General features: G+C 42.0%; 1 protein-coding gene across 1 annotated transcript; it reads right to left on the reverse strand.

Annotated features, from left to right (window-relative positions):
* Nucleotides 1-4,128: 4,128 nt before the first annotated feature.
* On the reverse strand, nt 4,129-24,858 carry MFSD9 (major facilitator superfamily domain containing 9). Its single transcript, XM_008008266.3, has 6 exons — nt 24,616-24,858; nt 20,302-20,389; nt 19,031-19,074; nt 14,872-15,001; nt 11,738-11,947; nt 4,129-7,193 (listed from the first exon to the last, which is right to left on the reverse strand). The coding sequence occupies exons 1-6, from the start codon at nt 24,778-24,780 to the stop codon at nt 6,406-6,408; spliced, it is 1,425 nt and encodes a 474-aa protein (XP_008006457.3). The 5' UTR covers nt 24,781-24,858; the 3' UTR covers nt 4,129-6,405.
* Between the last annotated feature and the right edge of the window lie 14 nt (nt 24,859-24,872).

A 24,872-nucleotide genomic window follows, 5' to 3' on the forward strand; every position in this document is an offset into this window, starting at 1 on the left:
GATTATTATCAACTTTTCAGTCTACACAGCATATGGATTATGTTGATGACTCAGAATGTATTCTAAGACCTTTCAGTACGTGCAGAGCTTGTATGGGAATCTGTTGTTCTTCTACTGGAGGGTACAGAAATGTCACTGCATGAGATGCCCGGCAGACAGAATACCGACACAGAGGCTGTGATTTTTCTGATTTCTGGAACAAAACATCTTGAATTAAAAATTCAAACATTTTTATCCTTTTTTATGTTATTGGCTCCTGTTGAATCATAAGTATGACTGGAGACTAAATTTCTAATTTAGATGAAGCTCTTTGTATCCAGTTAGGATAACCCTGCTTACCAAACGAATTTTGTATAGGTACACGGACAAAGGAAATTTTTCCTTGTTTCTATGAAAAATCTTACCAAAGTTTAAATATTAAATCACATGTAAACCTTTAATCACTTATGGAGAAAATGGTACATACGGGAAAACAGAACCGTCCCAGTTTTTATATTTGTGTATGAAACCACTCTCATTTGTGTTGAATGGGATTGTGATGGCTCAAATTCTTGAAAGGTAAGAGCTTCAGAGTATTGAAAATTTCAATTCTTTTAATTCCAAATACATATATCTCAGACTAGGCTAACTCTATTACAGTGTAACAGAACCTGATTAGAGGAATAAACATTTTAATTGATTCATTAATTGTTATATCTAAAAAGGCTCTACAATAGGGCTCGAAGATGGTGTATGCTTTTAAATATTAAATACAGCCTTCCCATGCAAATGTAAAGAAAAAAGTTAATTCCAATTATTGCCTTACCAAATAATTTTTAAAGATTATGCAAAAGACATGTATTAATACATCAAATTTTACGTTTCCATGAATACAGTTTGGCATCTGATTAATAAACAATGGATTTCCTACCATAAGCATGTCTCACTATTGAACCTTTAGTTTAAGTCCTTTTTTACAATAAAGTAAGCTAGAGAAAAAGTGTTAAGAAAAAGAGAAAGAATATTATGAAGTGGAAATGGAATCATAAGGGTCTTCATCCTTGTCACCTTCATTTTGAGTAGGCTGAAGGGGAGGATTTTTAGCTAGAAAGTTATTTTGAATGGCAGTTACAGCTCATTCATTTCAGTGTTCCAGGTCATTTCAGTGTTATTCATTCCAAAGAGATACACAGTGAAGGTACTTTGAAGGTGACCCAAGGAAAACGCTCACCCCTGTCAGCGACGTCACAGACTGGGCCTGACAGATGTTAGGCTTTGTGATGGCCAGGCCTGTGCTTCAGCCCCACAGAAGAGACAACTTAAGGCAAACGCCTACCTAGTCACGTACATACAGACCCACAAGGGTCCAGCCCCAGAGTCAGCGGCGGAACACCTTTATTAGGTTTGCCTTGGATATTTTATGTGGTTCCAATTTCATTAAGCAAACTTGGGACAGGTGTAGGTAGGTAAGCTCTCACACCAAAAACTAGTTCTGTCTGGACAAGAGGCTGCATCTCAACTACTCAAAATGGCATGGGGATTCTTTGGTAAGCCTGAAGGAAGACTGTCTTCTATCCATGTTATCAGTTGCAATCATTAATAGGTATTTTAACCACTTTCTTCCCCTACAGTGGATGCTTTGAAAAAAGAACTGTATCAAGATGTAGAACTGATCAAAATACAATGCTTTGTTCAAACAAGATCCTTACAGTTCATTCTTATGCTGTGTGAGTTATCAGCAATAATTAACACTCCTTCCTTAATGTTTATAATTAATTATCTTCTCCCTGGAAGGAAAAATACAAGCTGTGTGAAGTCACTTTTAAAAATAAGAATCAGTGGCCAGGAACCGTTGCTCACGCCTGTAACCCTAGCACTCTGGGAGGCAGGCAGAGGTAGGTAGATCGCCTGAGGTCAGGAGTTTGAGACTAGCCTTGCCAAGATAGTGAAACCATCTCCACTTAAAATACAAAAATTACCCGGGCGTGGTGGCAGGTGCCTGTAGTTCCAGCAACTCGGGAGGCTGAGGCAGGAGAATTGCTTGAACCCAGAAGCAGAGGTTGCAGTGAGCCAAGATCGTGCCATTGCACTCCCGCCTAAGCAACAGAGTGAGACTCCATCTCATAAATAAATAAGAATCAGTAATGTTCTTCATATTGAATCAGGAAAACAGAAGTTTTGCTTTTATTGTTTTAGTAGACAGCTATCTATAAAATGGTGTTTAGATACCTGTTTGGCAAAAATAAGAGACCTAAGTATTTGTGCATCTGCTTAACTAGAAATAAATCCTATTGTGAGATGTTACCTTAAAACTACAGTTAACCCTTCAACAACAGATTTGAACTATACAGATCCACTTAAATGGGGATTTTCTTCCACCTCTGCCACCCCTAACACAACAAGATCAACCCCTTCTTCTCCTCCTCCCCTTCAGCCTACTCAAAATGAAGGTGACAAGGATGAAGACCCTTATGATTCCACTTCCACTTAATAATATTCTTTCTCTTTTTCTTAACACTTTGTCTCTAGCTTACTTTATTGTAAAAATATAGTATATAATACATATAACATAAGAATACATGTCAACTGACTATTAATGTTGTTGGTAGGGCTTCATGTCAACAGTAAGCTATTAGTAGTAAATTTTTAGAGAGTCAAAAGTTACACTCAAATTTTCTACTGTTTTGGGGGCTTGGCACTCCTAACTCCTGCGATGTTCAAGGATCAACTGTCCTCTATTTACTGGCCCTCAGTATAAATGTCAGATTACGTGTATATTTGGTATCTGCATAATGGTTTTAAAAGCCAAAGTCTTGTTTTTACTATTATGATGTGTTCTAGCATACTGGAGATTACATTTTTCAAAGCACTTCTGGATCCGGAATTGAAATACGTGGCAAGATACATCAGTAACTTCTAAAAATACAACTTATAAGAATAAATGATAGTACCTCATTACAATTATAAAGGAGTTTTTTTTTTTTTTTTTTGAAGAGAATTATCATGTGACTGGCAAATTCAAGAACAAATAATTAGGGCTGAAAAAAAAAGTTATTTTAATTCACCAACCCGTCCCAAGAAAAGCTGCGTTACACATCATCCTGGCTAAATCTGTGGTAACTCTGTTTTACAGACTTCATGAAGGCTATTATGAAGTTAGGTTTTGGGGGCAAAGAGGCATGGAGATTCAGTCTCATGGCTTTTATTCCAAAAAAATGGTTTTCTGAATACAGTTGCCCAAATGCCTACAATTTTCTGACTTGGCTGATTCTCACTCCTGATAGATTTCTAAATATCTTACAGAAGTGTCTTCAGAAAAGATGCCAAGCAATGAAATTCCTCAAAGCTGCACACTCAGCACCTGGGAATCACTCAAAGCCTCTCCTGCAATTTCCCTGAGGGCCACAACCTCTGCCTGCTGTCCCTGTCCTCACAACCAGCTCTCCCTCAGGGACCCCAGTCCAGCCTGCCCCTTGGGCCTCCAGTGAATCCACCTTGCTGTGGCTGGAGAGCTCTTTCTAAAACAGGAGTGTCTTCAGAGCACTCTACCGCAGGAATTCTTCGGTCGTTCCCCTTCATCCGTCAATACAATCTCAACCCCTGAGCATGGCAGCCGAATTCATTCTGAACTCAGTGATTTCCAACTCCAGATGTTCACAGAAACACCTGGGGTGCTTCAGAGTCTGGTTCCCGTGGTCTAAGGCATGCAGCCAGGATCAGAACTAGTGATCCCAGCTCCTTCTGTTGGCCCCAGGTGCAACTCTTGCAAAATTCACTCCCCAAGGGGCCATCCAGCCTGAGTTTGGAGCCTTGCAGGTGACTCCTGTGACCAGGCACACCCTGTACCTTTTCAGAATTTTATTCATCCCTCTGGACATGAGGGCAGAGGCATACCTTCCGCTCTATGGATCCCAGAGACCTGTTCCCAAGTAGTTATGGCTCGCAGAATGTTGGAAAGGGTGCCATTTCCTTCACAGACATTTCAGGAAAGTTCAATACTTCTAACACAAGATCCCATAGAATAGTAAGTTGAACCCTATGAAGATATTTTTGACTTACAAAAATAGCGACTTCAGGTGGCTCAACCTGACACTTTGGAAAGGGCTACAGAAGTGATTGAAGAGAATTTAAAAAACGAAACACCACAAATGTTAATTGAGCAGATTTAATTTCCCTGAGATAAATATTCCATAAGTGATACAAATGCTACCCATTAGGCCAGGGGTTTTCAAAGTTTACTGTGCAAAAAATTAGCTAGGTATCTTATTAAAACGGTCCCCAACACGTCTGAGCTGGAGCTTCAGTGTTCACAGGTCTCACTAGCTCCCAAGTGACGCTGATGCTCCTGGCCTCTGGGTCCACACTTTAAAGTAAAAGGAGTCATGAGAAAAGGTGTATCTGAAAAACAGCACCTGACAAAATACCGAAGTCACTAGTGGAGAATGACAAACATGTCCCTCTATTCTATATTCTAAGATCAGTCTTCGGTTTTCAATATTTCCATGTGTCTGATTATAAAGACTCATTACGCTTATGGGCTTTTTAAACTTCAGAAATAAAGGGCTACGATTTTTAAAATACAAACACGGCTATAAGGGCTTTTAAGAAACTTGCCTATTTCTAAGAGTGAGGGACAATCTTTGAGATCCAAACTCTTCTGAAATTCTATTTCATTGCATAAACCCTTGACCATTCATTGCCTTTTAAGTCTAATCTCCATGACATTTAGTTTGCTCCTTAAGGGCAAGGCCATTTTATATATTAATAATAGTTTGGTCGCCTCAAAAGCACCTAACATTTACATAAAAGTTCACAATTGTAAAACCTAATCAGAAGTCCATTTTTCCTTGAAGTAAGATCGGTAAAAGGACAATCTTCAAACTAAAACATACTTCCAATTATTTATCATAAATATTTGATTTTACTCCATGACTTCTAAAATATAGAAATGTTTACTGCTTTACAAAAACAATAAATATTAAAGGTACGACAAATTACTGTAGTATACTAAAATATTGACATTATGCATGTGTCAAGTTGAAAGCAGGCATAACATCCTGGTGGACTAATTGAGAAAAGTAATGTGAACTTCAACTGTCTGAGAGGAAGCCCTTAAGTAACTCTGATTAATACTTGATGTAATCCCAGTGGTCGTCCTGCCTGGCGCATGTCTGCCTGCAAGGCTGTGTTCACCTTCTCTCTGGGCCTCTGCCTCTCGTGGCCCCCTGGGCGCTGTATATGAAACTCCAGTTTAGACGAGAAATGGCACATCCAAATATTTCCCTGTTGATCAACAGAGTGCTTGTGTTTGCAAGCATAAAACTGAAAATAAAATAAAGGAAATGATTCTTAACACAAGATACAGTAGCATCAAGTTCTTCTGGTCTGGCATGCCACCTGACCCTTATTCTGCATAAACTGTTCATTTTAAAAGCATTCCTGTGCTTTGGCTTCACCACTGGGTTCTGTCAGCACCAGAAGGATGCAACCCGACTGGAATGCAGGCTTCCAGGAGCAGGCTGGCATGCCCAGCATCCAGGTGGTTTAGTCCAACTTCAGAGCAAGCTGGCAGAGGCCGGGAGCACAGGGAACAGGCCCCAAGGGCCTGCTGCTCCATCATGCAGTACAACTGCTGAGAACTGGGGAAGGGGTAACACACTGTGATTACAAACAAAATTTTAAGAGTTCAAATTTAGTTAGCTGTGTAAAAACAGCCAAGCCTATGTACTTTAATCAAAATCAGTGCAGTCTCAGTGTGGTCCTTTTTACTGCCATGAGAAATCGACAGTGGTGCTTACGAAACACCACGGATTTCTTGGCCCCACCCAGGCCCACTGAATCATCACTAGGGGGGAGGTCAGTATCTGATTTTTAAGCAGCTTTGAAAAGCGAAAGCCTGGTTCTAATAAACCAGCTTCTTCAATCTGCAGGATTTTGATAGAAAACTCCCTCCTAGTGTATGGAATTTAACTGGAAACTCCAGTTCCAGTTGATCAGAATTTGACTGACATGTCACCCTGTTTTTTAGTAGGGAAATGCTTGTGGTTTCTTCCCTTCCTCCATGTATCATGTTCTCTTATTCCACCACCACTTCCCTACCCTATAGCTGGTAGTTTTTTTTACCCTTGAAAAGTGTAACCTCATTAGCCCAGGTGGGAAGAAGAGACTTTCAGGTAAACGTTGAACATATGCTCGCCTTGGAAAAGCTTCGCTCCAGTCTTAACTTTCCCATGAGTTGCCGTGACTACTGATCATCCTGCAGGCCTAGCTGCATGGCCAAGGGCTGACCTGGAAGCCCAACAGCTCACACCCACCCGGAAATACTTCCCTTCCACTCCAACCCTTCCCAAAGTGACCTTCTCATCATGGCCGCTGGCCCTCATTCAACCACCTCAAATTTTGTTGCTTTATGTTGTCCAAATCCATCTACTCACTTTTTAATTTACCATTCCTATCACCACTAGAGTGTGGTTTGTTTAGAGACATTATGAAAATGGCCACTAAGGCTAACGCAGCACCCAGACTTGGGGGGCCGCAGGGGCTGACCTCCTGGGCGACCCCCGAGAGGAGAGGGGCAATGATGCGGCCCACCGCAGTCACAGACTGCCCCACGCCGATGAGGGTGCCGCTGGCCTGGGCCCCGCCCACGGTCAGCTGCAGGTCCGTGATGCACGTCCTGCCGATGGCCGTGGAGAAGGACAGGAGAGTGGAGGAGAGGACAACTGCACCCATGGTGGGGGCCAAGGAGTAGAGCAGCAGCAGTGCGCAGGTGAGCATGCTGGAATGCAGCAGCAGTGCCTGCGAGTTGTGCTTGTACAGCCGCAGGATCGGCCCCAGGGCAAGGCTGGCCACGGCCCCCAGCATGCTGCTGTAACTGATGAGGTAGCCTGTCACCTTGGGCCGCACCCCAAAGCGCTCCTCCAGGGCCAGGACAAAGTTACTGTAGTACAGCATGACTGCCACGGCCATCAGCAAGCGCACCAGAAATATGTCCCACATTTTGGAAAACAGCAGGTTCTTCATGTTCCGCAAGGCCAACCCCACTTCGACCCAGGGCCGGGCAGCCTTCTCGCTGGCCCTGGCTCCGCGGTTGGTGGCTGCCTCCTGCACTGCGTCACGGCTCCTTCCCAACAGCACGTGGGTCTTTCGCATTGGCAAGCCCTTCTCTGTACTGCCCGGTTTTGCTTCCCTCCATGGAAAGAACCAAACGAGACCTGTTAAAACGGCACGAGACCCGTTAAAGCACTGAATGCACTGAATCCACACACTACCTCCTTGGGGAAGGGACAATTATTTGTGTTAGATTACTAATCTGTATTTTGATACTAAATTTACTAGTCTGTATTTTTGTATCTAGTCTTTCACCATTCCTATGGCTTTATTCTGACGTCAGGATTCTGGCAAAAGACTCTTCACCTTTAAAGAAGAACACCACGATACCTACAAAATACTCACTGCTTTCTCCCAGCTCAAAAGCCTATGATAGTTTTCCACATTTCATCATTTCATATCTAAATTGTTATAAATTTAAATTCTTCCCTTATTAACTTTCTAATGATCTGCCTATTCATTGTTTGTCTGTCCGCCTAACATCCATCCATCTATCCAACCATCTAGACATCCAATATTCTTGCAGTGCTTCTTAAGTGCTAAACACAGAAATGTATTAACACAGACAAGACCTCTGAAAACACAGTACTCAAGACACTAAAACTTAAAAAGGGGTTCAGATAAGAAAAGAGGCAACCAGACTGCGATATAAGGGCCATGCTGGGGCAAGTGCAGGCTGCTACATATGTGACGGCCTGCCTTGGCTTGACCAATGGGCAGGGACAGCTTGGCCAACTCTCCCTGGGAAGCACCTGCTTGGATCTGCCCCAAGTCAGGGTCACCTAGTGCTTGTGCAGGTCACACCTGCAAAACCTCAGGGGGCACCATTCTCACAGACCACAACATACACAACCTTACGCAGCGGCTCTAACCACCACTCGGATGATCCCACCTCTGTCCTCATGGGACTAGCACATTCTTGCCTGTTGATCTCTAGCCAATCCATGTCTAAAAGTGTTCTTAAAACTGAATTCAAACTTGCCACTCTAGGACATCCTTCCAAACTCTACCCTACTGTTTTTTCCGTTCTTTAGCACTTAAAAGTTCCACTCAGACCAGTGGTTATTCAGAGCCCCTTCATGTTGTTTCCAGCAACTTCATTTGTGTGTCATTTCTCCAAATATCGTGAAAGTGCTTCAGCCACAGACAAATTTACGACGGAAATCCAAACACATGAGAATGTGGATGTGGACTTTTGATAATTCAATCTTAAAAGGGCCCTTGAACATTACACAGAATATTGATAAACATGTGAAAGAATTATTGCTGATGGACTAAAAAAGTAGAATTAAAATAATAAAAATGATGATGATGACGGCAACTAACTTCTGTTGAGTGCTTACTATAAGCAATCCACCCACCTACCCATCCATCTGTCCAATCTTCCAATATTCATGGAGTTCTTATGTGTGAAACGCTAAGAAAATATTAACAAGACAAGGTCTATGAAATCCTGTCTCAGGCACTGGGGTAAGCTGCTTGTATTCAGAACCTCTTACAGTTCTCATAACAAGGCTATGTGTTTTGTTACCCCATTTTATAGATGAAAAAGTGGGAGACAATTGGCCCAAGGGTCACACTAAAAGCTGGCAAAGCAGGGATTTGAACCTGAGTCTGTCGGATTCCAGAGTTTTGAGTTCTTAACCATAAGAACAGAAATCACGATGAAAAGGCTTTTTCAGGCAAAGTGGCAGACCAGGAGAGGATATAAGAAGCTAACGGGTGCAGCACACCAACATGGCACACGTATACATACGTAACAAACCTGCACATTGTGCACATGTACCCTAGAACTTATATAATAAAAAATAATTAATTAAAAAAAAAAAAAGAAGCAAACCGAGTAAAAGCGTTGAGGAAAACAGCTATAGTCACTGGGAGGTAAAGGATGGCAAGACTGGGATGAGAAAGCAGCACAATATTATGTTCACTGCACTGAATGGCCAAAGCCCTAAGTGGGACACTGTGTGCTGTCTAGCCAGGTCCTCCTCCCTCTCCTCCTCTGCTATTCTATTGGCCCCAGCCTGCCTATCCTCAAGTTTCTTATTTGGGAAAAACAAGTTCCTCCTCCTTGAAGCCACTGTAGTTGGGAACACTTGCAGCGGAACCTTTTCCTAACTGCTTAGAGTCATTTACAGGCTTAAGATAGGGCAACGTATTAAATGGCACTATTGTTGAAGGATCCAAAACAGAAATCCATAACCAATTTCTTTGTTATATGCGGACTTTCAATTTTGAGTGATACCACATTCAGGCACCTTCCTTCATATGTGAAGATACCTGGTCACATCAATGAAGCACGTGTTTGAGACTGTTTTATCTAGGTTTATGTGAATCCATCAGGCCTCCCCTCCTGATTCAAGTTACAGGTTAAGTAAATTCCTGGCAAAAAATCTAATGTATTTCTGTGAGGATTGAGAATAAGCTTATGAACTTTGCTTCCTGAGTCTGACATCCTCACCCAACATGGAAGTCATCATGCAAAACAGAACCCTGAATATGAAGATTCAAAAAGCTGCAGTAAAGTACGATATCATTAAATGTAGGGAAAACTGCCTAGCATGAATTCTCGTTTATGAAGTCATTTATCCAAGGGCTAGCCACGCACCACTCTCTAAGTGAAAAAGATAAAAGACATTTTAAGCAACTAGCCCTGCATCCAATATGCATCCATATATGTATGTATTTATCTGAGACAGGATCTCACTCTGTCACCCAGGCAGGAATGCTGTGGTGTGATCACGGCTCACTGTAGTTTTGACCTCCTGGACTCAAACAATCCTCCTGCCTCAGTTTCTCAAAGATTTGGGACTACAGGTATGTGCCACCATGCCTAGCTAATTAAAAAAAAATTTTTGTAGACTCTCACTATCTTTCCCAGGCTGGTCTTGAACTCCTGGGCTCAAGCAATCCTCCCACTTCAGCCTCCCAGAGTGCTAGGATTACAGACATGAGCCACTGAACCCGGCCCAAAGTGTATTCTGCACAGGGGTGATAACAGTGAGTAAATAGGACAACATCTCTTCCTTCATGGAGTCTGCCTACTGATTTGGGGGGACAAACAGAATGTAAGCAGTAAAACAAATTAATAACATAATTTCAGGAATGCTGTGAAGAAAATTAAGCTATTTTAGGCAGAATGGTCAGAGAAGGCCTAAGGGAGCAGATATTTCCATCTTGAATGATGAAAAGAGAGAGTCGATAACAGATGTGGGATGAATGTGGCAGGTAGAGGACTGGCCTGGTACAAGGCCCTCCTATGGGAATGAGCCTGGCATGCATATGGTTGATCAGAAAGCCAGCGTGGCCAGAACGTATGGAGGGAGGCAGAGAGAGGGGCAGGGTCTGCCCATCACCTACCACTGTGCTACCTGTGAGGCATGTGCATTATTGTGACGGAAGTCACTGGGGGTCTGTAGCAGGAGACGGCATAGTCTTTCTTTCTTATTTCCATAATTATATTTAAATTTACATTAAATGCATTAAAAATAAAAGATTTCCCTTTTAAATTGCAATTAAAACATGTATCATGCAGAAGAATAAAATCAATCCCTTCCTCACACATTACAAAAATCAACTTAAATGGATTAAAGATAAAAATCAACTCAAAATGGATTAAAGACAAACATAAGACCTAAAACTGTAAAACAGAAGGTAGAAGCTTCTTGAAATTAGACTTGGCAATAATTTCTTAGATATAACAACAAAACCAATCCAAAAATAGACAAATGGAACTACCTGAAACTAAAACGCTTCTGCACAGCAATGGAAACAAATCAGCAAAGTGAAAAGACAACCTAGAAACAATCTGTAAAGCCAAAAGTAACCTGCACCGTGGACATGATTTGCAAATCATACAACTGATAATGAGTTAATACCCAAACTACGCAAGGTACTTCTTCGACTCAACAGGAAAGGAAAAAAAAAAAAAACTCAGTTTAAAAATGGGCAAAAAATCTGAATAGACATTTCTCCAAGACGTGGCCAATGGGAAAATAAAAGGTGTTCAATGTCGCTGATCATCAGGGAAATTCAAATCTAAACCACAATGAAAAATCACCTCGCACATGTTAGGAGGGCGAATACAGACACATTTTTAAAAGATAAATGTTAATGAGGATGTGGAGAAAAGAGAACTCTTGGGCTGGGTGCAGTGGCTCATGCCTGTAATCCCAGCACTTTGGGAGGCTGAGGCGGCAGATCACATGAGGTCGGGAGTTTGAGACCAACCTGATCAACATGGATAAGCCCCGTCTCTACTAAAAAGATAAAATTAACCAGGCGTGGTGGCGCATGGCTGTAATCCCAGCTACTCAGGAGGCTGAGGCAGGAGAATCGCTTGAACCCGGGAGGGGGAGGTTGCGGTGAGCTGAGATCATGCCATTGCACTCCAGCCTGGGCAACAAGAGCAAAACTCCATCTCAAAAAAGAAAAAAAAAGAAAGAAAAGAGAACACTGGCACACTTGGGAATGTAAACTGGTACCGGCCGCTACAGAAAACACTAGGAGGGTTCCTCAAAATGACTTTCGCTTTTAGACAGTGTGTCTGTCCATTCTGATAAAAACTAATTGCAAAGAAATAAGAGAAAAGGAAGTAGATGGGTCAGTATGAATACACAAAACAATCTTCTCATGAATGTCAACTTACCGGCATTGAGAATGAAGACCAAAAAGCAGATGAAGGCTGTGAGATAAAACCCATCCTCTAATTCAGTGAGATAACCACCGACCACGGGGCCCAAGATGAAGCCCACACCGGAGGCTGTGTTGAAGTGTCCGATTACAAGCGGCCGTTCCTTCTCTGGAACCACATCAGAAAGTAGAGCCCTCGAGATGGACAGTGTGTGTTTAAAAATACCTGCAAGGGGATGAGAAACAGTCTCTGTAACTTTGTCCAGACCACAAGTATCTCACTTATGATCCTGTGCTTAACCTCTATCCCTGATGGAGTTCTGATCTCCGGTTTCTTTGGAAGGCAGCTATGCTCACCACTTTACAACCAAGGCATCTGATCTTTCCTTTGAACCTCTGAGGTCCGCTGGTTCCATCCCACCATAATTGGACTCCTGGCCTAGCACTCTGATCCTAGTCGGTCACCTTATCTCTGGCAACCAAGTCCCTTAGCCCTCAGCTTGCCCACCTCCTGTCATGACCTCCCAGGTGTCTCCCAGTTACCCAATTGCATTTCACAGTGGCTTCTGTAAAGCGAGTTTTCCTTCTTTACACATTAACTCATTGAGCCAATATTTACTGCATGCCTACTCTATGGCCAGCCCTAATCTTGACCCTGAGGATAAACCAAGGAACAGAGAAACGGAGCTGGGGAGAGGACAAGGAGTGAGTAGAAATCTGACAGCACCATCATTGAACTAATACCAATGGATTTTCTACCAGTAAGAGGCCTGTGAATTTGTTGAACAAACTGAATGCTGTGATATAACTTTTAATAAGAAATAAAAGTGACTGACAACTATACTCCTCATATCTCTGCAGATGGGATTTGACTCCTATGTCCCCAGACCCCCATGTTCAGAACAACCATACTTGCAAACACGCTGACAGACTCTGGTAACCAGCGGCCCACTATTTTGATCAACACATAGTAGAAACTGAATAAATGCGGCTGGCGGATCTGCGTGAATCACTCAAGTGCGATGTGACACAGCGTTTCTCCGTGATCTCCCGTGGGCGGTCCCACGCTGTACATCACTGTACTGCCAGCACACTCGTCCTACTAATCTAGTCCCAGCTCTGCCTCAAAAGTGGTGTGGTTGTGTGCCTGATAGCCAGACTCTTTGGAAAGCAAATGTGTAAATCTCTTTTGGAATTAGGTAGATGGACTCTCCCTAGACCTGTTTTCATAAACATCAGAGAGGACTGGGCCAGAACGTGATTTTGATAGGTCTTGCAGGAATTCCATGATTCTTTTTGAAATTGTATTGATGTCAGGTTCACTTTACATACATGAGGGACGAGGACTGCGGTAAGAGTCTCCCACAAACAACCCAGCCTCAGCTTCTTTTGTCTTTCAGAGGTTGGGGTAGTGGACAGAGTGGAATGGAAAATGAGGCGTCCCACTCAGGCACTTAAAACTCAGGCACTGACTCGAGGTCAGTGGCTCATTTTTAGGACACGAGGATCTGAATCCACGACTGACTTTGTGAAGCAGAACCCTGTGAAGCCCCCCATGGCTTGCTCCTATTCACAGACCACTAAACACTGTGGAGGTTACATGGGCAAGGAGGAGTTTTTATGGATAGCTCTCATTAGTGAAGATTATAGTGACAGTTCATATAAGAGAACCCTCACTACTTAAGCCCAGGCTCATTTCCTATTAAATAAAACATTTTAATCCTCCCCATAAATCTCAATGCATTTTGTAACAACTCTAGGTTCTTCTTCATCTTCCCCATCTGCTTCTTTAGAATTATGGACAGTATGTACCACGTAATGGTGGAGTGTGTTACACTGCAGAAAGCACGCTGCCCACCAAGAACAATAAACTCAACACCAGATGCACGTACAATGGCTATCACTTGGATTTTGTGTGTGGTACTGGGGTTTGTAAAGACAACTGACCACATTCAAGCAAAGACCTTCATAAAGCATTTATCCAGTCAACAAAAAGGCATGGTTAAGAACTTTGGGGGCTGAACTCTGCAGACTTTCAGAGTAAATGAAAAAAGTATACATTCCACAGAAATGGTGTGGAAATCCCAGGTGAGCCAGCTGACCATCACGTCTATGTTAAAATGAGTTATCTGATGCTCTATTTATTTGGGGAGTCAATTAAAAGCAAGCAGTTTAACAAAACTCGGGATGGTGCCCGGTGCCCCTGACTTGTCGAGCAGGGTAGCAAAGCCTGCCAGTGCTCTGATAGGCACAGTAAGAGAGACATTGAAATTCCTCTAATTGCTAAGAGTGGCAAAGAGAGAACAAAGAGCTTCTACGGGAATAATCTACCCGCCAAGCACTACCCGGCATTCACAGGAGGTGTTTCAAAAAATGGACAAAATAAAAGCTAGTTCGAAATGTTAAAAACAGCCCAGACCAGTCTAGAAGTAGCAAACTCACCCACGAGCTGCTGTATCATCATCCCAGTGTCCCCCGTAATTGACAGTCAGACAGAAGGAGGCCACAGGAAACCTAAAGAGGTGAATCCCAATTTGATGTGAGGAAGCCCAGTTACAAAACTACAGGCTCACCAAGGGAAAGAACGGGAACCTCAGTGCTGGCCAAAGACACTTCACAAATTCTTACTGACTTGATGTAAAGCAAGATCAACAGGAAGGAGACAAGTCCCAGTACAGTAGTGTGATCATTCATGTTGACAGGCTCTGAGGGGCAAGGGGCTCCGTCAAGTACAACTCCAGGTTTGGTCAAGATAGCGGAGTGCCTGGTCCATCCTAAATGTTCAATGGCCAGCAGCTGCTGGTGTCACTTATAGCCACAATTGCCATTGTAATGAGCACTTTATGTAAGTGCTAATCAAAGAGGCAATGTCCAGCAGGAACAGGCTTTAGACAGACAGACACACACACATACACACACACACACACACACACACACACACACACACGGCCAGCGTTTCTGCCTGTTAGAATTCCCACATTTGGGAAGCCTCAAAGACTTGCCGGGCACGGCTCCCTTCTCAACACTCTTTATGCAAGTAAGGATGTTGAGCAAGACCACAGAGGTGGCCCAGGAGGAAGCCTGACATTTCACATATTGAGGTTCTGGGGGAAGCTATGTTTGGAAAAAAAAAAAAAAAAATTCACTCACCTGCCGGGACTCTAGCCAGGACAAACAGGAACACGTTGGTGGCTGCTCCGAGAAGGAGATAGCCCAGGGCACTGAGTAGAATGCATGCCAGCAAGGAAAACCGTTTTCCCACCACATCGCTCCAGCAGCCCTGAGGAAAGCAAGAAAAAGCCCTTTGACCCCATCTGCAGTAACAACTACTACCATGCAAATGACCAAAACAAAGTGACCAGGGGAAACCATTAGAAGATTCAGTGTCAGATCCTCAAATGCTCAGTTCCAAGATGCCATTTGTCAGAGTAAGTTATTTTCTCTGATCTTCACACACAGTGAATGGAAAAACACAACGTATTTTTCTTTGTCCAAAAACAAACAAACAAACAAGTCTGATGATCTGGTAGCTAAGAAAGGCAGGAGAGATGATAAAGTATAATTTATAAAGCCTCGTTCTCTTCATTCTCATTACTTTATGCAACTATACTCTCCAGATACCATGTACATTTTTAAAAAATTTAGAAAATGAAAAACAAAATGAAGAATATAAAAATACCTCATAATCCCAAATGCATCTATATTTTAACAAAATGGTCATACAATATGCTCTATTTTGTAACGTGCTTTTTCACTTAATATGACTTAAGCATCATTCCATGTTATTAAAACTTTGCCTTTGTTACCATTCTAATTATATTCCTTATTCCACTACATACCAATATTTATTTAACAAACTGTTTTGTTAGATTTTTGCTCTTTAAAAATTGGTCAAAAATATAAATAATGCTACAATAAGCATCTTCATAGCAAACTCTCCACAGATACCTTTAAAAATTCCCTTGGAAGAAATCCCTAGAATTAGAGTTGCTCCAATTCTATGCAGGCCTTTTTTTTTAGGCATTTGCCATATACTGACCAATTACTCTCTGGAAACATTTGTAATCCCATATATACGGTAATTAGAACAGTAACAGTCTCCAATCCCCCTTATTTCAACCAGCACTGTTACTGTCAATGTTTAAAATCTACAGATTGGTTAAGCAGCATCTTTTAAATTATGTTTGCCTATTTTCTTGGTAATTTTTTAAAAGGTTGTGTACTATTTGCATTTTCTCTCGAGAGCAGCACAAAAGGCAGCATTTCCGCTCCTTAGAATTCCCACATTTGGGAAGCCTCAGAAACTTGCCCGGCAGAGCTCCCTTCTGAACACTCTATGCAAGCAAGGATGTTGAGCAAGGCCACAGAGGTGGCCCAGGAGGACGCCTGCCATTTCACATACTGACGTTCTGAGTGAAGCTGTGTTTGAAAAAAAGTCACTGCCTTAAAACAACAATTACCAAACAGCATACTATCAATGGAGCACTGTGTAAAAGGGTTAAGAACAGGGTCCCTCTAGCTGTATGAAACCCTGGATGACCCCCAGTTCCAGTACAACGGGCTGGTCTCCATTAGTCCCGGCTGGGAGGCGACTGAGGCTGGCTCCTGCGTCCCTCCTTCCTCGGCGATGTTCCACAACCATTCCTCACCCTCTCCACTAACTGTGGAAGGAATCTCAGCAGGCCACTCCTCCATGCTAATTGCCAAGTGTAGCTGTTCATGCCCTCTCCCCATTTTTATTGATAAGTTCATCTTTTTCTTAAGGACTCGAAAGATTCCTTTACATAAGAATGTAAACTTCCTCTATAAAATATTTTTAAGGTAAATCTTCCAAAATACTGTCATCCTCCTACAGGTGTCTTCAATCCTAATCCCCAATTTTCATTTCAACGAATTTTAGAAATTCCCCACACTCCTTTGATCTGGGGAAGGGGTCACCGGCCTCCTTGTATTTACAGGGCAGTGGGATAATCTGGGAGTTACACCCTGGGCCCCGAGCCTGGCTGCCTGGGCTCAACGCTAAACTCATCATTCCTTCCACCATGACCTCGGACACAGGAGCTAACCTCTCTATGCCTCAGTCTCTCTACCTGTAAAACAAGAATAATAATAATATCTGCCTCAGAGATTACCTTCTCCACTCAACACTTTCTATGTGCTTAATATAAAATGAGTCATTAAAGAACCACAACCACCCTCGGAGGCTGGTTATTATAAGGATTAGAGGAAATAAAGTTCTCAAAACAGGACCTGACACATAGGTACTTAATAAATGGATCATTTTTTATTAAAATACATTTATTTAAAAACATTAGACAAATCTGACAGAACATACTTTTTCTTTATAGAGATTTGTTCTCAAAATTAAAATGTTTTTGGTAAAATTTATAATTAAAATATGTGCTTACAAAAGTATGGGTTAAAAAGGAAATTTTAACTGGGCATTTCTGTATCTTAAGGTTTTCTAAGAAAGGTATTCATTGAATTTCAACTAAAAGACATATGAAATGTTCCATGTAAGTACAAACATAAAACAACAAAGGAAAATCTGAAAAAAAGGGTAGAGTCATAGTTAGCAATAAAAATTCACATTCATAAAGTGCTAACTATTGCCAGGTGCTCTGATAAGAGTACAAAAAAAATTGAGCAAGTAAGCCTGGTCTATATCTCAGAAAGACCAGAGTCCAGAAGGAGAAAACATTTAAAGAATTAACATACGCTATGGCCTAATAGCGCTAACACACACACATCAGGTTTTTTGGGAGCGAGTTTACAAATAAAGGGAAAAGGTGTTTACTAGGATGTAACTCAAACTTTTCTCTCACAAGAAAGAACATGAAATAGGACATTCTGCTTGGCAAGCAAGTATACTGCTCTCCTGTACAACCTGATAACTCTAGTTACCTATTTACCATTTTATTACCATTAAGGCAATGACAGATGACTCCTAGAAAAAAAATAATATGGGCTTAGAGTCTACATGCTGAGATTAGGTGGCTTAGTCAAATTAACCTATGTGGGTCTTAATTGGTCTTAATTTCCTCCTACATAAAAGGAAGATACCAAACTACTTTGCTGGGTTACTATAAAGTGTAAATGAGGCTAAAACTATTATTGTCATAGAAATCTGATATAAGAAAGACTTCAATAAAAGATAAATTAAGAAGTAGTTATTTACTTATTTAAGAATTTATTATGGAATCTGACTGAATTTCTTTTAAAAATGTATTTTACAAGGAAGCAACTCTTGGGAAATGTAAGTACACTTTGTGTTCTTTAAATATGAGTCCCCCAGGTCAGCTATTGAGACCAATGTCACTACTGAACAATTGTGAGACTAAACAGACTATTCTACTGAACCTCCTGAACCACTGGACACTGAGGTCTCCAGACTAGAGGGATCACAGTAGACTGCACAGGGAGAGGGAAGGGGACGATCAGGTAAGGTCTCTGAAATTCAAACAACTGAGTGGTCAGAAGTAGGGCAGTGACAAGGTCACCACTGAATCTATGTTTCTTTTTTTTTTAAATTTCTTAGAAACAAGGTCTTGCTATGTTGCCCAGGCTAGACTTGAATTCCTGGGCTCAAGCGATCCTCTGACCTTAGCCTCCCGAGTAGCTGGGACTGCAGGTGCCAGCCACCATGCCTGGCCACCTCTGGATCTTTCTACTCCATGCTGCAGATATACAATCAGCCAATCCAAATGTCCCCTTCTGTCTATACACTTAAGTCTTATACAAAAGCTTTTATTTAGTTCAAAATACACAACTTTAAATAGAATAGCAGAAATATAAATGGATTTGATTACTGTCAATGAAGTGAAATAATAAAATTGATATTAACTTTTTTTTTTGAGATGGAGTCTTGCTCTGTCGGCCAGACTGAAACGCAGTGGTGCGATCTCCTGGGTTTAGGCCATTCTCCTGCCTCGGCCTCCTAAGTAGCTGGGAGTACAGGTGCCCGCCACCACGCCCGGCTAATTTTTTTGTATTTTTTTTTAGTAGAGACGGGGTTTCACCGTGTTAGCCAGGATGGTCTCAGTCTCCTGACCTTGTGATCCACCCACCTCGGCCTCCCGAAGTGCTGGGGTTACAGGAGTGAGCCACCGCACCTAGCCTAAAATTGTTAACAACTTTTATGTTCTTTTTGCCCGTAAAATGTAAGGAATTATAGGAAGAACATACTACAATTTAAAGGTGTTCTCATCCCAAATCTATCACTTTTTGCTAAACTTCAAGTCCCCAATTTTACTACATCTGTGATAGATGAGACATGTGATTATGTTTCACCAAATGGAAGATAACTTACCACGAACGTGCTGGAAAAGAGTTGCAAAACGCCATAGGAGGAGCCTGTAAAAACAAATCGATAACAATAAAATCAGCTAGACCTATCACAAAAATGGATTTATGTGATAACAATTACACAGAAACCAATAGAAGAACATTATGATAAGAGACCTTTTTGTGTTAAATTATCTCACGTCTTTTTTTTTCTACATGGAAAAATGGAAGTAATACAATTTCTAATAAAAGGTTTTCAAAAAACTGAGGGTAAATAGAAGAGAGAACAAAGGCAGAAGGTGACCTTATGGACGCTGTATGATTGTCCTTCCATCATATGAGATTGTGTAGCTTCAACTTATGAAATAGCATAGAGAGTACTCAGGGGAATAGAAATGTAAATTCTGGAAAAATCCTACTAAGCCTTAAAATCTTAATATTGCCTCTTATGTTTCTAATGTTTAATGGTTTTATAAAATGATTTAATTTTATAAAGAACTTACATTTTTTTTTACAGAGTTCTTTTACCCCCATTATCATGCAACATGCCCCATCTGCTTTTCCCAAAAACCTTCACACTGCTGGGTGGTCCAGTGTAATCCCAAGTACATTTGTCAAGGGAAATACAAATCATGCCTTGGACCACGATTTAACAAATATTATGTACAAGACCATCTACAAACACTTGCTCATGTGGCTTGTGAATGATCAAGAGCTGTTAGTCTCAACAATTTCCCATTAGTTAGCAAAGTCCGAAGCCCTGCTATCTCTTGCCTTTTTGGTAGATCAATGACTTCTGCATAGAATTTTTATGCTGCACAGGCAGAGAAACCCTACAGCCTCTATGATGTGTTGGTGATGGTGTGAGAAGCTTGCAACTAATTGGCTAATGTTCACCCAAACCCTTTCCCACAGGATATAATTCCTGCAGATTATGTTTTCCTGGTCTTTCACATTAGGTTAAGGGTTCCTGTAGGCAGGAGTCCACATATACCTACTCTTCTACATACACAGCCAGTTCCTTGCAGAGGCTCCATAAGTACCTGTTGCCACTAGTGGCATGGGACTTGGTTATAGTGCTCAAACCTCAAAATCTCTCTGAACATAGGTCGTCTAGAAGAAAAGGAATTGCATTTGCTATAGGGAACTATTTTAAAATATTCTGGAAATTTGTTTTATCTCATTTCCCAATTACCTTTGGATAAAATTTGGCTACACGACTGAACTGTTTTCAGGTACTTGGTTCAGAGGATTTAAAATTCAGTGCTCTAAAAATGAGCAGTATTGACCACTCACCTACTATTCCGGCAACGGTTGGACTTGCTCCAAGGGACTTGACATGAAGGCTCAATATAGGCACAACCATGCTGACACCAAACAAATCCTAAAACAAAATAAATGCTGATGGACTCACATTAGCATTTTTCAAACTAGGAAACCTAAAATTTTAAACTAATTTAAAAATTAAAACCAGTATCTAAAATGTTAAAGAAATCATAATTGGACACCATAGCATGCCATACGAATCCGCTGCCACCTGCAAATGCCTGGATTCGTCTGACCTGGGATCCATTTTAACTTGACAATCAAGGAGGATATGCTACAGAAGTTCCTCAAACAAAACAGATTAAAAAAAAAAAATAAAACCCATATTTTCTGTGGATAAGTCCTAAGAAAAAATGCAGTCACAATTTGTCTTTATTGGTGAACTAGTACTTCCTTAAAAATATGTTTCGTTCTGGAGTTGGCGAAAGTGGCTAATGTCCTAGGACCTGTGGTTTATAAGCTTATAAAAGAATACCTGAGAAGAAAGGCTCAGTAAAGCAGGAAGGAAAAAGCTGGTGCACTGGGGAAAGGCCAGCGTTTTGCAGCTAAGTCATAGAAAGTGAATGGGCTTTGGGATCAGGCAGACAGTTCTCAATTCCAGCTCCATCACTTACTAAACATCTGTCTTTGGAAAGTTACTTAAAGTTATCGAGCTTCCGTGTTGTCATCTGCAAAGGGTAGAACAGTAATACCTGCCTGGTAGAAGTATGATGAGCATTAAGTGGCATAATGCTTGAGAAAGGCCTGATAAAACAATGTAAGCTCAAACACGTCTTCTGCCTTCTTCAGTTCTGGTGATAAGCACAGGTCCTTTTTGCTAGGTATTCTGAGTTAATAGACAGACTATTAACTTTTCCTTTAATTTTGTTCCTATTTTCACTTCACTAGGTTCCCTGCTACGGTTGGTTTAGTGCGAGAAAAAACATTGCACACACACAGTTTTCATTACACTTGACCTGAATTCCTTCTTTCGTAAACCTGGTTAGTTGGAAAGAAAGAACTCACATCAAATGTGTATTTTCCTTGAGCTCAGAGTTAATCTTTTGTTCCCCCTTTCCTGTCCTGGTAGCTGTGCATTCATATAACTATAGATACATAAATTTCCACATACTCTTTTCAGTGGGCCTTTTCCACGGTTACATCTTTAGATGACCCTGTTATCTAATATCAAGTGACTGTGATTAGCTCTTAAAATTACATTACCAGAGTGATGGTTTATTATTTCAATATTGTGATTACTTAAAATTTCCTTTGGGTCTGAGCCAGTTTCTTTTGGGCTTTGCTGTCAGTTGCATCTCATCAGCCCACTGATGTTTATACACTTAAAAGACTCAAAATGTAGCAGCCAGAATCTTCTGGATCTTTCAGAAAAGGAAACTCGATTGTCCAATAACATTTTTTTTCCAAAAAAAAAAAAAAAAAGTCCCAGTACAACATATCATTTAATAAAATGGTTATCCTAAATAAGAGATGGAGAGAAATATTTAGGTCAGGAGGCTGAGATCTATGGAAGGTAAGTATGAAAATACAGACACAAAAGCAATAACTGATAATTGGTATTACTTTAGCACTTGGTAAGTCTGAAAAATACTATATTCTTCCAAGGAGACTTCCCACTGAATCTTTCCTCTCAGGAAGTTCTGCTCTAAAATTTTTTTCTCCCTTACTATAAAAGGCCACTCCTTTCTGCTTCTGAATCCATAGCTTCTTCAAAATCACTGCATTTGGCAGCTCGTCATGTGCATGTCACCACTTCATCAACATTTTTCAGTAAAAATTGATGAACATGTACACTCAAAAGTTTCAGGACTCTTTTCAGGGTAGGAACCCCAGCAATTATTGATGATTGGACTATCTCAACAAAAATGAATTATCACCTGAATGAAGCTGATGGGATGGAAAACAAATCTCACCAAGTATCTGGAGGAAAAAAAGTGGTTGAAATAATAGATCTCATCACCATCGAAGCATCCTAAACAAAATGGGCCTCAAGGGTCATCTTGGTCTTCCCTCCTAAACAAATTAAAGCCTGGAAGGACACACACTGCTAAAACAGAACAATTTGGCAAATGACTTCTCTAATCTTGTTCCCTTCCTTTCCCATTCGGAACCCATTTGTCCAAGAATCTTAGAGGTCTCTACATCCCTAAATATGTCAAAAAAAAAACAACTAAATTATGTATAATATTCCTTAGATGTTACCTAACAATCACCTGTTAGGTAGCTTTACGTGACTTTCATATAAAGCTTCATATATTTTAATGGTTTACAATATTTTCCATTAAAAAAATCCCTACTCTCTCAACTTTTGGGAAACCATAAACTTTTCCCGTAAGATATGAGACATCTAACGCTTCCCTTGAATATATTATTAAAGTTATTAAAACTCTGTATCAGGCTTGCTAGATTAGACTTGCCAAGTGCACAGCATAAAGAAAACATTTGAGAAACTGTGAATATTCAAATCTGTATTGGAAAGTGGACCTTAACAGATGATCTGTGAATTGCTTTGTTTATTCTAATACTAAAACCATTTTGAATTCTAAGTCACGTTCGTTTCCAAATTCTCTGAACCCTAGTCTGGACTTTCCAGGTAAGGGCTCGAATGTTTTCATCTGGCTGAACCAGCCCAAGTCCCTTCTGAGATAGGACAGCAGTAGCTTGGGACCCACATCTAAAAAGGCTGGATGTCAGCCAACTCCTCTCCAAGAACCACCCATACTCACTGGTTGTGAATTCTAGGTGCCTAGACTGAAAAGTGGAATTAAGCATCCCCATACCGAGAATGAACTAATAGATTAAAGGATAGTGGACAGAAGGAGTGCCAGTCTCTGAGGTTAAAGGCAAGGAGCTGGTGGGTGGGTCCTGCAATGGCCCTAGAGGCAGAGAAATCTTCTCTAAAAAGCCACCCTCCCTGAAGGCCTTGTGCTTCGGGGCTTGCAGCAATTTGGTGAACATGCTTTCATGGTGGTCTTAACTATTAACTCAACATACAGTTCTTACCAACTGTTGAACACGTTGCATGGAGGTGGGGGGCATGGAGAGTGCAGGAGACTGGGAGAAGTGGTGGTCTTGACCTGCATCTGGGCAGAAAACGACTCCTCCTTGCCAGGGCCCAGTGCCATCAGATACTATCTTCAAGGCCTCAAAGGTAGCCTTCTTCCATTGACACTTAGCTCCCTTGTCCTCAAGATACTGGATTAGCTCACACCCAGGGTTACTGAATTAGGCCTAGCCTTGGAAAGGGAGGAGTGTAAAGGTGGATCTAGGGTTCTTGCAGATAATGGCCCAGAAACTACCAACATCAGCTTACTTGTAAGACTAAATTCTTCGGTGGCAGAACTGTGGATTACAACAGTGGAGCTCCACAGCACCTACCACATGGCAGGTGTTCAGAAATGCCATGAATCAGCTTACTGAACTTTCCATTCTACGTAGGAAATTAGCACTCAGGGAGCAAACCAGGACACGCGCGTGCACACACGCACACACACACTCTCACCATGATGAAACCAAACCTACATTGTGCAATGCACACCTACTGTCCAAAGGTAGATGGATACAATTCACTCTGATCTGCGTGTTTAAACATTCAAGTCAACCAAGAGCTCTAGTGAAAATGCACCCAATTCTGTACAAGTGGGGTCATCAACAGCGGCTTCCCCAGCCTGTTCTGGTAAAAAAGCAAACCACACGCACACACGTCACGATGAAACCAAACCTACGCTGTGCAATGCGCAGTTTGTCGAAAGGCAGATCGGTAAAATTCACTCTGATCTGCGTTTTTTAATATTCAAGTCAACCAAGAACCCTAGTGAAAATGTGCCTAAATCTGTCCAAGCGGGGTCATCAACAGCGGGCTCCCCTGCCTGTGGTGGAAAAGACGGCTTGCGTGTCCCTACCTCACTAGCAGCCGCGCAGCAGCTGGGCTTTTCCAAGCTTGCCCAAGCCCCTGTTCTCCGCCCTGCAAAAGCTGCACCTGCCACAGCATTTAACACCTGGTCACACCTGAGGCTGGTACCAGGGCTTCTTTAAAGGCAGGGAAGGGAAGAGGCTCCGCGAACCGGGAGCAAGCGAACGCGAGAGCGGCAATAAAGCAGTGTGGCCAGATGCAGACTGAAGTGGGTGATGCGGCAAGAGTGGAGCTTGATAGGTAGTGAGGCACTCGCCAGGCGAACTGCGGGTTCCCACTCCCTGGGGGCTCCCCGGGAGCTCCAAGAACCGCCTGGGTCCCGAGGCCCGAACACAGTCAGCACTGGGTCCCAGCCCCACACTCGCACTCACCAAGAAGCCTACCAAGTAGAGACAGAGCAGGAAGCGGCGGGTTCGGACCGCACCGGAGTCGGTAGCCCCCGCCTCGGTTCCTGTCTTCCGCTCCTGTTGCGGCTCTGCGTTCTCCGAGACCAGCCTAGGGGCCGAGCTCATGTCCCAGTGACCCCCAAGCTCCATACCGGCGCCTGCCGGGGGTCGGAAGCAGCAGCAGCCTCCCACCGGCCCCGGGAGCCCAGCCCCGCCCCCAGCGGAAGCAGGAGGAGCGCGCC

Source organism: Chlorocebus sabaeus, chromosome 14 (genome assembly GCF_047675955.1).
Source record: "Chlorocebus sabaeus isolate Y175 chromosome 14, mChlSab1.0.hap1, whole genome shotgun sequence".
NCBI classification, from domain to species: Eukaryota; Metazoa; Chordata; class Mammalia; order Primates; family Cercopithecidae; genus Chlorocebus; species Chlorocebus sabaeus.